Source organism: Pavona decussata, unplaced genomic scaffold (assembly GCF_977016875.1).
Source record: "Pavona decussata unplaced genomic scaffold, jaPavDecu1.1 SCAFFOLD_207, whole genome shotgun sequence".
Taxonomy (NCBI): Eukaryota; Metazoa; Cnidaria; class Anthozoa; order Scleractinia; family Agariciidae; genus Pavona; species Pavona decussata.
In genome coordinates this window covers 2533691-2551628 of record NW_028145612.1, presented here as the reverse complement: position 1 = coordinate 2551628, position 17938 = coordinate 2533691, and the positions used below count along the sequence as shown (strand labels likewise).

Genomic DNA, 17938 nt, shown 5'->3' with positions numbered 1-17938 from the left:
TTTATAGTTGTGAATTTCCGAAGCAAAATTTGCTGTAATATGATGTTCCTTGATGTCACTCTATTGTTTTAAGTCAAAATTCGTGTGACAAAATCGTTCAAACCACACTGGGCGGACCCTTACCTGTTTCTAGCGGGGTTGTACGGCTTTTTTTCGCCCCCACTCTGCCTTCATACCGGAATTTTCTTATTAGGTTATATGCAATGAAAGTGCGTACAGAGACGTAAGGATCATATGATAATTCAAAGTTCTTCCAACCAAAACTATACGAAATAGAGAGAGATTTTCATGTTGATACTGGGGTCTAAAGGGTTAAGAAGACGGCTGGAAGACAGGGTCCCAATAAGTTACCTATAGTGGTATATGGAATTCATTTGTCAGACAACGTAAGAGCATTAAATCACTTGTAAAACAGTTTATTGCATTATTCTATTGTATACGAGGATGAGGATGCACAACGTTATTTCTAAGACTACTCTAAGACTATCAAGCTCATTAGTGACATGTTACTACTTCATAGTTTTACTCTAAGAAAAAAAAATGACAACACCACCATTTCAAATGTGGAGTTCTAAAGGCCGATTAAGAGGGCGCAACTTTTTCTAGGAGTGTCTCATGCAATTTCTGTTACACGAATCTCATCATCATCTACAACTACAACAAATATTGTCGTAAGATTTTAAATATGTTCAAAATCCTACAACGTATTACAAGTTGTAGGATAATTTACACAAAAAGTTCATATTTCAAGCTTGCTATCGGTGTGTCGTATGCATGTACAAAAAAGTCGCTCCATCTAAGAGTAAAACGATAGTACTCAATAGTGCAATGTACTGCAGTTTTAAATAAGTTCCACTGTTCTAATATCCAAAATAAAATTGAAATTGGTGATCAGCCCACCATTGTTTTGTCTTTGTCCATACTCAGCTAGTGTATTCATTTCACTGTACACAGTAAACGAAGAATAAGTATTATAAATTGCAATTAGGATATAAAAATTAAATCTTGGTCATTATTTTCCTTGCCCTTGTTCAGTCATCTTCCTCACATTCCTTGAGAAATTCTTTATACTCTGTCTCTGACAGAAGTTCTGATGGTAACTGCTCCTTGAGCTTGATCTTTATCAGCCAACCTGACAACAGAGATTTCACAACAAGATAAGATGTAATGCACATGTATGTTTGTGCAACTTATTGTGCAATCAATAATCTGCACATCACAGCATTGTCACATATGCCAGCTCTCCTGTATTACCCAGGTCACAACATCTCCCACACAGAGGCAACTATTGATCCTTCCTGCACATTCAGCGGAGATTTTGACCCCAAATTTTCCCAAAATCCAAAAAAGTTTAGTTTTCCACATTTAAACGGTGAACCGAAACTTCATTAGCATGGGTGACACTTCAAAGTGTATAACTGGTAGGATTGATATTATAATAAATATCACAAAGTGTCAGTTAAAGCAAAAAAATAAAAAAAATAAATAAAAAGGGACTCTTGTTACGAAGTTCAGCTCAGGGATAAAATTATGTCAACACAAAGATTTTTCTTGTCTTGTTTTCTTTGCTTGTTACTCAAATGAGGGGCTTCCTGCACATAAGGCACATATGTATTGCTTTTTTTGTGAAATGTTTAATTTTTCACGCGATCTCACTAAATCTTTACATACAGATGACATGTTTTGATGTGAAGAATGTCGTCTTTGATTTCTTTCACTGTTTTATTGCTTTGCTGTCAAGAAAAGCAGGGTCAAAATATCAAGTTGGTGCAAAAAACAAAACAAACAAACAAACAAAAAGATTTAGTGAGATCCTGCGAGAAACGATAAAAAATTTCACCAAAAAAGTGATACAAACCCCTGTTGTGGGAAGCCCTTCAAATATGAGGGCTGAATAGCACTGATTGGTTATGCTAGGATTAACAAAAAAAATACATGTATGTTTTGGAGTTGAGATAATAAGTATTATTTACACCAGGGCGCATTTAACTTCGAATCATGCATTTCCAGCCATTTCAGAAGAATTAGATTTCAAAATTTCCCATGGAGCATGCCCCCAGACCCCATAGTTCATGTATCATGTTCAACTGATTGAGCCTCTCCCCAACTTGAAAACCTGATCTCCAGGCCCTCATGAAAGGAACATGTATCTGTTATACTGTACATACAGTGTTCAAGTCTTGTTGCAATCGATCAGAAAAAGTAAAAGTGGGTTCCAACTTTTACAACAACTAATAAATGAAGGGGTGCCTGGAAAAAAGCCCTAAGTGACTTCTGATAAATTGCTAGATTCTTCTTAAAAATTTCCTTGCATTTGCTTGGGAAACAAACGGAGAATTTGACCTTACATCAAAAGTCACTTAGGGCCTTATTCCACACACCCCTTCAAATTTCAATTACCATAGCACTTGTTTTTTAGCCAGAAAGTCATAAGAATAATAACTGCAGCAACAGATAAAAACTGCAACACCACGTGTACATGTACATGCAGGAAAAGTATTTGTCTCATGGAATCATTCTGTTTACTCAAACAGGTTCAAATAACAACTATAATAATGGTGTGCTCAACCAATCAACCAAACAGGCTTTCCTAGAGTCAGGGCTTCTGATAGGGTGCGAAAAAAATTTGTAAATTATGCGGCACTTTTAAGTCTCATTATGCGGCAAGAAAGGTCTATTATGCGGCAAATTATGCGATTTCATGTTAGCTAATTTAACCTTGTTTTATTAGGTCTAAGAGGAGCACAATCCATTTTTTGCTGTTCAAGAAGCAATTAGAGCATGGAGAAATGAAGAAACAGCAAATAAATCATTTGTTGCCTCATTTCAAATTATTGAAAATCAGATATTGCTAATTTGGTCAAGTCAGTGTTTGTTGCTTCCCACCCGCATATTTTGTCTGTATTCCGCTTGTGTGACTCAGCTTCAAGGTCACAAACTTTCAAAGATGTTCAACCACTATGTTGCACGAAGAGAGCAAAACAACAGACCATCTTCAACATGAAATGTTCCTTTGGGGTACTTTCTTGCCGTCTTTCGCCAAAATATTTACAGGAAGGTGCGATCTTTTTTCTCCTGCAAAGAAGCGCTTGGCGTTTTAACAACAGACTTATTCATAATGAGGATGTTTGTTTCAATTAAAACAAAATAACCACATATTGCAAGCGACTATTGAGCAGTTTTCACGCCAATACCTACATCGCAAGTTTGAAGGGATCAAATGACATCTTAAAAATATATCAATGATTGTGACTGGTGTAAATGTATTTACGTGGAAACCAGCACCAGGTCCCCAACATGTAAAATGAAGCACAGAACGCCTGTTTGTTCGCTTGTTCAATGGTGATTTTTGACGCCTTTTGAAAGAAAAAACTCCTTGAGATAATGTTCAAATTATCGGAGAACTTAACATTAAGCGCGATTTTTGCTCTTTTTTTCTTACATTGTGCGATTTTGTACAAATTCTGCTATTTTTTATGAATTATGCAATTTGTTGCGATTTTAGGTCAATTATGCGAATTCACAACATCGCATAATATCAGAAGCCATGTCTCTTAAGGGGTCTACTTGTCTTTCTCTATGAAGAATGTTCATCTCATTACATTTGCTGGATCCCATACTCACCATCATCATAAGGAGACTGATTTACTAGTTCAGGTTTATTTTCCAGCTCAGTATTAATTTCAACAACTGTCCCAGAGGCTGGCGAGTAGATGTCTGCAGCAGCTTTGACACTTTCCAATGTACCAAACTCCTCTGCAAAAAGCAAACAAGTTGGGTTTTACTTTCCACTCCATGATTGTCCCAGACTTTATGAAAATTAAGACAAAACTTGATAGGAAGTAAAAAATAACACTGGCTGGAAAGTTTGCACTCAAGCCAAATACAAAATAATTTAAAACGTAACACGTTCACTGGTAAACATCAAATACATGTACAAAATAATTATTTCAACAACAACAACAACAACAACAACAACAGTTACATTAACAACAACTTTTATTCTACCCCTACAGAGCACTACAGCTGAAGTGACATAAAACATCTTCCTAAACACAGAGAAAAGAGACAACAATCACAACAGAGACAAAAACACACACACCAGTATCTGCCTAACAAAATAATGATATCTACATCAAATACATGTACAAAATAATTATTTCAACAACAACAACAACAACAACAACAACAACAACAACAGTTACATTAACAACAACTTTTATTCTACCCCTACAGAGCACTACAGCTGAAGTGACATAAAACATCTTCCTAAACACAGAGAAAAGTGACAACAAACACAACAGAGACAAAAACACACACACCAGTATCTGCCTAACAAAATAATGATATCTACTGTACATGTAACCGCAACTTCTTATAAGTATTATTTTTACTACAAAAGTTTAAGAACATTCAACCAGACTCTCTCTCAGTCTCTAAATATACATATCTGATCATGATAAGGGCTACATGTACACTGTATGCTATATCTTAGATTGTTCCCAGGGTTTAGAGGGATGACAACATGTACAATTGACCAACCCTACAATCTGATATACGGTAGATACCTTGTAACTTATATACTGTATATATGACAATAGCAACAGTTTTTAAACTATAGGTCCAACTGGGACAAGTACATTGCACATTACATGTAAAATTTACTTGCCCAAACATTGAGCTTGACTCATTTCCAATACAAGCATGAAGTGTTGTTTCAGAAATGCTTGCATCACAAAAACCATAATATCAGTTTCAGGTGTGCATACAATGAATGAATTGGAACATCAAACACTAACAATCCTTGGAAATTGATGTCTTATCTGATTGCTTGAGCGGGAATTAACAGACATGCCAAACTGATTTGCAATGTTTGCAATTTGTAAATTTGCAGTGACAAATGTTTAAAGATACAGTTTTGTACCGAGAAATGTTAGTTGGTTTTAACATCAGCTTAAAAGCAAATCAGCTTTAAAAAAGAATATTAAATCTAATGGTTTGATATGAACTATTCACAGGCTTTTGTACAAGATTGACTCCTTACCTCCCTCTGTAACATCTGCCCCTTCATCAGGAAGTTGAACATATACAATTTCTCCTAATTTCTCCTGGAAACAATAACAACCACTGTATCAGCAAGCTGTTGCAGCTCTGTTAGCATACATACATGACAGTGATAAGTCAGAACTTTAGTGTTTGTGGACATAAGATACATAGGGTACTTTCCAATGGCCAACTGAAGATTTTTGGTTGAAAATTATGGAAACTATTTGTGTCAAATGGAAAGACTTTGTTTCACTTTGGTTGCAAATTTGCAGTCTCATTGCTATAGTGTACAATGAGTGTAGATCAAAATGCTTAATATGGCATGTGATGCTGTAATAATGGTACAAGAAGACAACAAAATGGAAATGGAAATTTTGTGAGTATGGAATGGTTATTTCTCTTTGGACCTGTTGAAACAGAAAAAAATGGAGTACCTCCATAGGTTGTCCTTTTGTTCCGAGAAATCTGTGTTTGATAAGCGCATTCCATAAATTTACATTTCAACTAGTTGAACTGATAATTTTGGCCTAATGGATAACACTGCCCCTGGGGTAGGTGACGTGTTGGCTGCATGAAAAACAACTGTTAAGAGGGAGTTTCTTAATTGTATGACAAACTCAAAAGCAAATCTCAGTAATTATTACATGCTAAGACAAAGAATAAAGCTGTTATTAATATTCAAGTTAAAACACTGTTCCTCCAGTCCTCCAGTCATGACTGTAGGGCAGCCAGTTGTACTAACTGAGAAACAAGAATGTTACATGTACATGTAATATACCTTGTTCTTTAAGCCATTAGCCTGTGACTGCACAACTGCAACTTGTACTTACTAAGACTAAAGTATTCATTAACTACCAGACTGCAGGACTGAAGGACCATGAGTGGTACTAGCTTAGACTAAATTATTTATTGACAGCAGGACTGAGGGAGCAGTAGAATTGTGCCCTTCGAAATGGGTTGGGTATTCTGCAATTGCTCCTAGATCCAAAGCAATGCTGTGAGTAAAGGGCTGAGGGTAAAATGGGGAACTAAAACATCTTAATAAATTTCATTCGGGTTACATAGTCCGTGCTGGTTTTTGGGCATAACATTCAAGGAGTATTCAAGGAGTATTCAACAACTAAAAACTGAGTTTTCAAGGAGTACTTAAAGCAAGTTTACTTTGTCATGCACTATGTTTCGCAACATTTTCATTGGTCAATAGCAACTTTAAAAAAGCTCCCCCAGATATAATCTGTTCCCAATTTTGAAATCTGCACTCAATCCCTGAATTACTTTGATACAATCCTACAATATTTCCCATCCGAACAAAAATTCAAGGAGTTTTTATTATTTCCAAGCACTTTCAGCAAAAATTCTTCTTTTCAAGGGCTTTTCAAGTGCCCCTGAAATCTAAAATTTAATTCCAGGGCTTTTCAAGGACTTCAAGGAGATATGCATAGCAACAACCACTGAGTACCACAAGGCTTAACACTTTTCTACAAGTATATTTATGTTGGACAAAGTCAAAACAACAACTTGAGTAAAATTGAAAGGCAATTCAATGTTATAAACATTGACAGAGGCCATGGTTGGAATGTAGAAAGTAACAGTATCAAGGTTAATTTGACACCAATACAGTATGAGGAACAAAATATATGCCAGTTCTTGAAAGGAAAACTGGAAGCTTGATGTAGGTTATTCAATCACTACTGCATGGGAGCCACAGTGCCTTTCCACTTATAATATTATTATACCCAACTTATGCCATTTTTAAGCCCTTTGAAGAAACCCGCAAATGCTCTCTTTTGAGTCACAAAAGTTTTGTCAATTGGCAACCACGTAAAACCACCAAAAGAGCATACACTCTCACCTTTGCATTGCAAAAATGCAAAAATATCTCTTTGAACATTAATATTCTTACTATCAACAATAACCCACCTGTGCATAGTCTGTTACTCCTATCGTTCCAATTCCATCATCCACACTTATCCATTCATGCTTTTTTGTGAATTTTCTATCTAAGAATTGAAAAATAAGATTGTTCAATAAGCTTAACCATTTTTGCACTTGAAGGGGTGCATGGAATAAGGTCCAAAGTGACATTTGGTGAACATGTACATGTAAGTTCCAATTCTCCTTTTGTTTCACAAGAGAATACAAGGCAATTTGGAAGGAGAATCTAGCAGTTTATCAGATGTCACTTAGGGCTTTTTCCAGGCACCCCTTAAATTACACATAGGTTTAAAGGTAGAATGGGGTGTAAATCTTATCCAAGAGACTTATCTGTTGAAGATTAAAATGAATTCCAGGTTAAAATGATTTCAACCTAGGTTGATTTGTATTTTCCTTTGTTTCGTTAAACTGGGAAAATAGATCAGCACAACTAATTTAGCTGTTCAACAACTGATGAACTCACTGACAATACTAAAGTTGAAGGAAAGTTTTTCTTTTTAATCTGGAAAAAGGCAGCAAACTGAACTAATAGCAGGCATAACCAAATACAAATGTAGCTCTTTCGGTGGAAGCTGTTTGGAGTGATCACCTGCCTCAGAAATTTGGATTAAATTGTGAAGAAAAATGAGCATTTTATTTAGTGAAATGTCACCTCAAACTATTGTAACTATAAAAAAAAAACTAACCACATTTGTCTTCAGATATACAATAATCCCTTTGAAAAGGCTACAAAATTACCCAGGGCTACAGGAAACAACATCAATTTTTTTAATAAGTACTTTGCCACTGGGTGCCCTCTGTAACAGGATGGCTTGAAGTTCCAATAGTGACCAGCTGCATGCAGTATCTAATTTCTCCTTACGACATTAATACTTAATCAAACATACAGGTGATGAGAATAAAGGGAATGATCACTATGGACAATGTCTTGATGTTTAAATAAATTCTCCTAACTAGTACCATAAGAAAATATTTTTAATGGTGAGGAGAATATACATTTCAATGATATGAAATGTGTCTTCTGTACAGACATCTATCCACACATTTATTCATTAGGATTAATTGGTTAATAATTAATCAAACACACTACTTAATGTGAATTAATATTACATAACAAAGATAAGCTTGAATTTGCAGTCTTATCGCAGCTGTATCCAGGTCATCGTGGTAGAATAAAACATCCAGAGGAAGGTATCTACACGTTAACTTTTTTACCGATTTTAACTGCTGTTGTCCCCGGCGTTGATGCCCTTCCGGCGCCATCATATCCGGCCCATAACGCGCGTCTGCACCAAAGTTACCTACCTAACTTTAAGCCCGTCAAGTTAAAATGGTACAATGAAACTAAAAAGAAGGGGCGATTCCGGTATTTGCTGTGTTATCCCAGTGAGATTTACACGCAACTAACGCATATAACACAATTTACCAAGCACAGTCAAAATCCATCCATTGCCAGGGCCAGTGATTTTACGCAATATTTAGACATTGCATTTATAAACCTTCGCGAATTGCTGTATCATCAAAGCATTATTACCTCCGAGAAGTCCTCTTGTAATGTGCAGAAGCCGTCTATTTTGAACGCTGGGGCTGCATAGCACTGTTCGTTTGGAGGAGAAGTTAAACACTTGGGGTAAGAATCTGCAAGCCCCTCTCGCAACAGCCGCCATGCTGGAATATTCCGCCTGTTCTCTGAAGTAAACGAGTGGTACTGGGTTCTAATAATTAGAAATGACACCGAGCGCGCATGACTGCACGTGCGTTAAACGTAAAATGGCGGCTTTCTTCTAAATCTAAGTTGCTTGTTTGTTGCTATTGGAATCTTACAGGATCTAGAAAAGTTATACGGCTTCTTTTGGGACAGCCTTAATAAGAAGCTGTGTTTAAAGCACTTGGTCTGGTCATATTCAAAATCTTAGCTCCTGAAAGTAAGTAGATTGGATTTTTAATAGTTTGACGTTCCTTGCATGCATGGGGATGCAGTAGTCGGTGTTCTATCAATTATGTTTTTATTGGTAAAACTTAAAAGTAGTTCAAGCTACAGTGCACCGTTTTAATAGTAACTTTATGGTGGAAATAGTTATATAAATACTGGCATGTATCAAAATTTTAAAGGAAATTTGTGGAAATCTGAGAGCTTTCGTCCAGTCCTTTGTGTGTGCTAAACTGGAAACTACAAGCCATAATATTGTTACCTATTGACCAAGGAAACGAGCCAAAGTTCTCATTTGGCTTGTTTGATTCATTATGTTTACTTTGTTTCTTCACATAAAGTACAATACTAAGTCAAACAAGCTATTAAGTTCGTATTTAGTGCAAACTGCTGAAGTGCTGTGCTAAGGTCCACACTTTTATTATGGTAAGTAAATCAGACGTTACAACTTTTGTTCATGTGTGGTATGTGAGTTGTATAGTCCCAGTGGCCTGTTACTTTACCTGTATTACATAAAACTCTCAACTCTCTTCTTTCAATATCATCTATTCCTGTGATTGTTATAGGGTTTGGAGAAATGGGTTCCAAAATGCATGTTACATGCAATGTTTGTACTAAACACAAAACAGTTATTCACATAAATATCACAGGCTTGCCTTAAGCTTGCCTTTAGTATGCTGCTTACAACAAAGTTGTATAAATCAGTCAATAGGTAATTTCACTCCAATGTTACATGTATGCCTAATTAATCCATCATTCAGGTCATGTACAGGTTTAACATAAGTAACATTCATTCTATAACAGATAGTCTCCAATTTGCATTTTTATAACACATAATGTATGTTTCTAACAGATCAAACCCCACTTAGAAGTATAAAGCATCACACAAAATTTTAAGTACTGAATGGCAACATACAGTAAAGTAATGTGCTTGTACTCTAGGAACATTTAATATTACAAAGGACAGTTTGATTTATGAGGGAGTCGTAAATATTACATGTATTTGGAAAGAATCTGTAAATCTGGCATGTGACGTGAACTTTAAATGCGGTGTATAACTGTAAGTTGTGATTCATTACTTTACTTAGCTTGTGGAGATGCAGTTTCCTTATCCATAGGTCAGTAGTTGACAATACATTCTTGATCTATGGTCACATTATCCCAGTTATTTAGTACATAGCTTTGCACTTTATCTTTACCTAACACAGTCTGCACCGAATATAAAGTGACGTTATTCCCCAAGGACTAGTACAGTGTTGTAAATGTTTAATGGTGTATGAAACAATTTACATGACTGTATACACTGTACCTGATGCATCAACATTCAAATCCTAGCAGTATGCAGGATGTTTGTCACATGAAACTACTGTAGTTTTGTACAGCCAATCTAGATCAGGCGAAGCTTGATTTTCGTCGCTCCCTCTGATCTGACTCTTTAGGGGTGAGCATGGGCTCATTTCCTGAACATTAACTGGTACCAATTGAGCCTAAGATCGTGCCTGACCAGTATTTTAAAATTTGAATTTAGAGTTCTGAAAATAAATTTTACATATCAGTTTTGAACACCACTAGCGATATTTCAGAGTTCCTGTAGAAGTTTCCCTAGTTTATTGACAGTATAAAACTTTGAATTTTTCTTTACATTACAGAATTAAGAATTTCAAAAATAACCACTGTTTCCCAAGCATTTTTGTGGTTTTTGATAATGCATGCCTTCAGTCATCTGTTTCTATTCTCATAGGTCACCATGCACCTGTACGCATTAACCCTCCAAAAAGCTTCAACCATCAATCATGCAATCCATGGCAATTTTTCCGGATCTAAACAACAGGAGATTGTCATCTCAAGAGGAAAGATCATAGAACTTCTGCGCCCTGACCCCAACACTGGCAAAGTGTTTCCTTTATTAGCTATGGAAATGTTTGGTGTGATCAGAGATCTGATCGCATTTAGACTGACTGGAGGATCAAAGGGTAAGTATCAGACATGTTTGGCCCTTACAGTGTTTTATCAAACTCATCATCATTGGATGAGCTGTTATAACTTCTACATGGAAAATTTGGGACGGAGGCCTGTCACAATTTTCCATCAAGGACTGAGATTTTTCATTTGTCTTACTCTCATGATAATTATATTGAATGGCACATGCATGTATCTTGCATAACTGGGATTATTAGTAGACAGCAAGGACTTGGTCCTACTTCAAACTTAAGTTGATCCATTGTGATAGTTAGTGAAAGTTGTCTCTCATTGGTTATGTTACTCATTAGTAGCAGGTTATAGTGAAACTAGAGGGTTGACATCATTGCTATTTAACAAACTTTGAGATAGCCAGCACTCAGTGAGTGGTTAGAGATATTGTTTTAAATCTACATTTAAGTTTGTGTAGATCATGAAGTGTAAGTACTACTAACAGTATTTAGCTAGCTCCTGAATGTACTATATATTCTAAGCCAGAAAATTGAAAATGGGGTGCCCACCCAAGTTGACAAGGTGACATGTTTCCTGTCATGCTCTTTATGTTGACTGAATGTTTCCAACAAGAGGGTGTCCATACGACTCCTGATGCACTTACCATTCAGTTAAAGTTCCAGTTGGTACATGTAATTCCAGAAACTTTCTGTACCAAATTGAAATTAAGGCTTTTTCCACCCAGGCAGAGAACCTTTTAAACCTGGCCACAGGTTACAATGTTATCGCTGTTTGCTAAATTGTAGTCGCCGACTAGCCCAATCTTGTTTATTATAAGTAACGGTTAAATATAATTTTCCTTGGCAGATTATGTGGTAGTTGGAAGTGATTCTGGAAGGATAGTGATCCTTGAATACATTCCAGCAAAGAACACTTTTGAAAAGGTAACATTTACATGTATGTATACTACTGGCTACAGGAATAGCAGCAACAAGCAGCAACAAGTCAAGAATCGCACCACTTGATTGAAGCGTCAACTACACAGTCATATAAAAAGTAGGCCAGAAAAATTTTAGCCCTGCAGTATTGGCCTGCTTTTATTCTGTACAATTCCTTATTAATTAATAAATAATTTTATTTCCCCTAGATTCATCAAGAAACATTTGGTAAAAGTGGATGCCGTCGTATTGTTCCTGGGCAGTATTTAGCAGTTGATCCTAAGGGACGTGCTATAATGATTGGTATGTAATGCATTGATTATTTTGTTGGTTTGTTGATCTTTTTTTCTGTGATATTTTGGAGAAAATTCATTCGGTTTTGAAGAGCAAACCCACTATTGACATTTACAATTAATTACTTTAAATTGAACAGACGAATCTGGGTGACTGTTCAAGAAAAATATCCAGGCTCCTCCCATGGATGGTGTTTTGGTTTTGGGCCCTACCCCCACTGGGGCTTTGAATCTTCCAATTTAGATACATACATTACTTGCAAAAAATTTCGGACGATTTTAATTTCGGACAAAAATAACTAGTGTCCGAAAATAAAACCGTCCAAAATTTTTAAGTGTCCGAAATTTCAAGAGTCCGAAATTTTTACAGTATAGTATAAAACTTTAAAAGTACATGTAGTTTCTGGGCGACGGCATCACATACATGTATTCAAAGCCAATATACATGATATGGCTAGAATTCGGATTAGGCGGCTTTGCTCAGTCGTTCTTTTTATCACTGGAAAGGAAAGTATTTTATTTTGTTTCGTTTATGAAAGACAAAAACATAGATAAATTCCATTATTTTCCATTATTTTTGTTGGTGTATCTGGCTGTAAAACCTTGAAGGTACAGTAAAACTATCATTTTCACAGATTTTATTTCTCAGTCCATTTCATTTTTTTAAGTCGTAAATTTACTTTAGGCATGTTTCAGCGCAGTGACCAAAATTTTTGTCTGAAAATTGTTTCAAATGAGGGAAAAAGTGTCCGAAAATTAAATGTTTGAAATAAAACGTCCGAAATTTTAACGTACAAAATTTTTTGCAAGTAATGTACTTTCTTTTTGAGCCCCACCCCTCCCTCCTTCTTGCAATTCCAATAACCCCTAAGGTGTGGGTCGGTGATATTTTCTGGAACAACACAACCAGGATTTAGTTCTTGTACATGTGTACACAGATCTTAAACAATTTTGTCTAAATTGATGTTTAATTAAATGTCCTTTTTACAGGGGCTGTGGAGAAACAGAAGTTGGTTTATATCCTGAACCGAGATGCTGCAGCTCGTCTGACGATTTCGTCTCCGCTTGAAGCTCATAAGTCTCATACCCTGGTCTATCACACTGTGGGTGTTGATGTTGGCTTTGAAAATCCAATGTTTGCTTGTCTGGAGATGGATTACGAGGTACAAATTATTATTAATAATAAATACAACCATTATCATGTGATGCTTACACAGTACATGATCATATCGCCTTTGGCAATAGGAAAATTGTTATTAAGCAACCTGACTGGCCAGGGGTGACCAAAAACATATTTTGACTTTCAGAGCATCAACCTTCAAGTTCCCCTGTTTGCTTCTAGCTACAATGGTACATGTAGCCTTGACTTAGCAAAACACTTTTTTGTAATATTCTGAACTGGCTTGATAACCACAACAGAACATGCATGCATGGTGTACAGAATTCAATGGATTTACCGTACCTGTACTAAGGCTGGGAATGTTATTCAAATAATTTTTGTTATTTTCTTAGTCAAGGAATATTATTCCAAACCCTTGTTTTGACAGAACACATTATACAGTATGTTTTCAAAAGTTATGATACAGCTGTACACAATGTATGTTGGTCATCTTGGACTTACAGTGCTGTGTAATAATATCCAAGTCACAGAGTGACATGGCCAGTGGCATATATACGCTGTACGTGACATGATGAAGTTTTCACACATCTTTGTAGAGTTATTTTATATCCAAGGCTGTTGCCTTACAGGAGCTCAGTAGCCTGCGGCACCCAAGAAAATGCTCTGGGCTCCTAAATTTTTTGTTGCAGCACCTACATGTAACACTTCACATGTTGGGCTCCTAACTCTCAGCTTTTGGTCTGTGGGCTCCTGAAAGTTTCTTAGGCAACAGTCTTGTATATCACACAATCAGCAGTCTTTGACAAAACAATTATAATTATAATCGTTGACCTACATGTACAAATGACACTCTGCTACATTGATACATATATTTAATTATATATCAACAAGTAAGCCCCACGTTTACTACTCTGTTGATGGTATTGGAATCTACGTACACAATTCACATTTTTCTCAACTAGTTCTGTCCGAGATTGAGGGTTTGCAGCAATCCAAAGTAAAGTTGAAGGTCCATAAATTAAATTATTGTAAAACAGAGGGTAACATGATTGTATAATAATATTTATTACAACCTGCGACGAAGATCATCACCGGGGCAGAATCAGTCACCATCAGAACATTGATGATATGTCAGATCCCACTGATTTGGTTTGAAAATAACCCACCAGCAGCTGTTGTTTACCTAGTATATGAGAAATATCATTATGTAACAGTTCATTAATTTTTTTTTTCTTCATTTAATACAGGATGCTGATTCTGATCCCACTGGGGAAGCAGTGCACACCACTCAACAGACCTTGACATTTTATGAGTTAGACCTGGGACTGAACCATGTGGTGCGAAAATACAGTGAACCTCTCGAGGAACACGGCAACTTGCTTATTCCAGTTCCAGGAGGAAATGATGGTCCTAGCGGGGTGCTGGTCTGTTCCGAAAACTACATCACTTACAAAAATTTTGGAGATCAGGCTGATATTCGGATGCCCATCCCACGGAGAAAGGTTTGTTGTTGAATACTGACCAGTGTGGTACTGGCCTGACCTGATTTGTGAATCCAATCATAATGTTTTATTGTTCACTAGTCAAATCTCTCTGAAAATTTAAATAAAAGTACAGTAATGTACAAAACTACAGTCAGACAGTATTAATTTACAGTGTAGGACAGGTCTTTAATAAGTGATCAGTTTGGCATGGCAATATGTGGCTTGTGCAATAATATAATTATTTAATAAATTTACTTAGTAATACATGGTTGCATGCTTTCTTTGTTTTATGCATTACTTGCAGTACGATCTAGATGACCCAGAGCGAGGAATGATATTTGTGTGTGGTGCTACTCACAAGACGAAGGTAATGTTGCTTGCAATCATCCCAAATGTAATTATGCAAGATGAAAGCTAGAAGCATTGGTCTGCTTCTTACATGTATAATTAGTTTTGAGAATGTTGCACGACTCTTACTGTTTGTCCTACATTTTTTATACACTGTACGTTGTACATGAAGCAGGTTTACACTTTGTCCAATCTGTGCATGAAAAGAATAATTAATACAATTGTGTTGCACTGATAACGAATTTAACAAGTTCTTGTATTTTCAATTCTAGTCCATGTTCTTCTTTTTGATTCAAACGGAGCAAGGTGATATTTTCAAAGTTACCATGGAAGTTGATGAGGACATGGTTAGTAAATTATTTTCAATTGTTAACTGTACAATATGTGATAATCTTTGATTGTTGTCCTTCAGCAGCATTTTAGAATAACAATACTATAATTAAACTTCAAATGAGGCCTTAAGCTAAGTACTGTTCATGACAAATAAAACGTTACAATCTAAGCTTTTGCCAATCAACGGCATCATCAGAATTGATGCTTCTAGGAATTTCTCTTGCATAGCAGGGCAATTTTGATTTTAATGAGACGTTGCACTAACTGTAGCAGGTAGAACCAAAATGGAAATAAAAATTATATATTAATAAGAAATAACTGTTTATTTTATTTTTTGTTCCAACTTGTTTTCAGGTAACTGAACTTCGCATGAAGTACTTTGACACAGTGCCTGTTGCTACAGCAATGTGTGTCCTGAAGACTGGCTTCCTGTTTACTGCCTCAGAATTTGGAAACCAGTATGTAAAAAAAACCTAAACCTCTAGATCTAGCAATACGTTATGACCAAAATTATCATCTTTGGGTTATAAGGTCACTTAAATTTGATATAAGGACTTTGGAAAAGGCATAGAGATGTTCTGTCTAATGCAAGGTGGTTTTGAAGGAGGGACAAAATAATCTTTCAAAGATAAAAAATAACAGCAGCTACAGCAAAACATTCTGTGTTTGTTTGCAATGTGAAAGAGCAAAGCTGTGCCCTACAATATCAATGCACTAAAGGCCTTTTTAATTAGTTATTAAATAAAAATTTGATAAAGTTCAATCGTACCTACAGTACACGGATACACGTATTGCCTTAATTTAGAATTTGCCATTCACATTATTTTTCTTAGTAAGGTTTCTCTATCTGATAATTTTATAGTTCCAGTCTGTTGCAATGATCTCTCTCTCTCTCTTGTACTGGTTGCTGGTTTTAGAGATAATAATGATTATCATGCTCATTGTGACAAAATAGAGTCAATTTCAAGACAGTAATTAATTTCTATTTCAAGATAAAGTAGCCACTTAATATGACTAGCAAGTGTGGTGTAAAATCTTGAGATATTGGTCTTAAATAATTGAAGGGGTGCATGGAATAAGGCCCTAAGTGACTTCTGGTGTAATGTCAAATTCTCCTTGTATTTCACAAGCAAATACAAGTTAATTTGGAAGGAGAATCCTGCAATGTATCAGAAGTCACTTGAGGTTTTTTCCAGGTACTCCTTCAATTTGTCTGTGCTTAAAATTAATACTCACAAGTTAGTGTTTTCATCCATTTTCAGCTACTTGTATCAAATTGCACACCTTGGTGATGATGATGATGAACCCGAGTTCTCCAGTGCCATGGAGCTGGAAGAGGGGACCACTTTCTTCTTTAGCCCCAGAGGCCTTAAGAATTTGGTGCTTGTTGATGAAATGGAAAGTTTAGCTCCTGTGATGTCATGCCAGGTTTGTGTCTTTACAGTTTATTGATGTTGGCTGGTGTCCAACAGATTAAGACCAATGTGAATAGAAAAAAAGGACTGTTTTTACAATCTCCGCAAAAGACAATGTGCGTGCCCTAAACTAAATACTGAGCATTTCATGGCTACCTTTTTAAAATAGATTGATATTTGAATATCACTTATTATAGGTAAGTTAGTTTTTATTATGGTCCTTTTCAGATCAGTTTATTAATAACTTTTATCTTTATCATGTATAATTTTTAAGAAAGTGTAACATAGGATATGTAGTTTTATCTTATGAGAAATAAAGACCGTTATTATTATTATTATTATTATTATTAGTAGTAGTAGTAGTAGTAGTAGTAGTGGTAGTAGTAGTAGTAGTAGTAGTAGTAGTAGTAGTAGTAGTAGTAGTAGTAGTAGTAATACCTCTACCTCTTATTTTAATCGATCAACCTCACATCGCTGTTCGTTACAATGATTTTACAGTGCATTTATTACATTATCACAGCATTGCACAAGACAATTTTAAAACAAAGCAAACCAAAAAAAGTCATTTCATAAGGTGGTATATATTTTTTTTACATTCCCCATGTTTATTGTTAGCTGACCAGCTAGCAGCTCCCGTTAGTGGCCATCTATCCCTTACACCTGCAGTGGTCGCTTACGAGAACCGTTCTCGTAAGCAGCTCCAATTATGGACACCTTTTTTGTGTCCCAAGGGTGTCTGCTTACATGAAGCAGAGCTTCCACTGTATGCAGTATTATTAGACAGCAGGCTTCAGATTGACATTGCAGTATAGCAGTGTAGAAATCACTTCAACCCACAATGTCTGAACTTAGGGCAAAGAGATTTCCTACTTCTCTAGGCTTTCAGTTAACATTTGAATTTAAAGTTACATGTTTTTGAGGGATTTCAATCACAGTACTTGCTACTAATCCATCAAGTTGCAACTTTTTGTATTCAATTCAGATTCCTGATACTGACCCACATTGATCTACCGTATGTAAGTGAAAATTGAGGTATTAATTTAAGTTTCCTTTTGTTTTGTTTGTTTTCAGATTGCTGATTTAGCCAATGAAGACACACCCCAGCTGTATGCTGCATGTGGGAGAGGCCCCCGCTCCTCCATGAGAGTCCTTAGACACGGTTTAGAGGTTAGAATCTTTTCTTCT

General features: G+C 36.0%; 2 protein-coding genes across 2 annotated transcripts in view; one reads left to right on the top strand and one right to left on the bottom strand.

Annotated features, from left to right (window-relative positions):
- Nucleotides 1–400: 400 nt before the first annotated feature.
- On the bottom strand, nucleotides 401–8677 carry LOC146460890 (uncharacterized). Its single transcript, XM_085087849.1, has 5 exons — nucleotides 8516–8677; nucleotides 6967–7046; nucleotides 5045–5108; nucleotides 3625–3756; nucleotides 401–1132 (listed from the first exon to the last, which is right to left on the bottom strand). Exons 1-5 carry the CDS (start codon nucleotides 8646–8648, stop codon nucleotides 1032–1034), a joined length of 510 nt encoding a protein of 169 aa, XP_084943975.1. The 5' UTR covers nucleotides 8649–8677; the 3' UTR covers nucleotides 401–1031.
- A 58-nt stretch (nucleotides 8678–8735) lies between these two features.
- LOC146460888 (splicing factor 3B subunit 3-like) overlaps nucleotides 8736–17938 on the top strand; it is a 36562-nt gene continuing 27359 nt past the window's right edge. The window contains exons 1-11 of the mRNA XM_085087847.1: nucleotides 8736–8906; nucleotides 10653–10884; nucleotides 11690–11766; nucleotides 11970–12063; nucleotides 13044–13216; nucleotides 14421–14675; nucleotides 14962–15024; nucleotides 15278–15352; nucleotides 15693–15796; nucleotides 16601–16766; nucleotides 17825–17920. Coding sequence (XP_084943973.1) covers nucleotides 10659–10884; nucleotides 11690–11766; nucleotides 11970–12063; nucleotides 13044–13216; nucleotides 14421–14675; nucleotides 14962–15024; nucleotides 15278–15352; nucleotides 15693–15796; nucleotides 16601–16766; nucleotides 17825–17920 — 1329 coding nt within the window. The 5' untranslated portion in view covers nucleotides 8736–8906; nucleotides 10653–10658. The remainder of the gene's footprint in view (nucleotides 8907–10652; nucleotides 10885–11689; nucleotides 11767–11969; nucleotides 12064–13043; nucleotides 13217–14420; nucleotides 14676–14961; nucleotides 15025–15277; nucleotides 15353–15692; nucleotides 15797–16600; nucleotides 16767–17824; nucleotides 17921–17938) is intronic.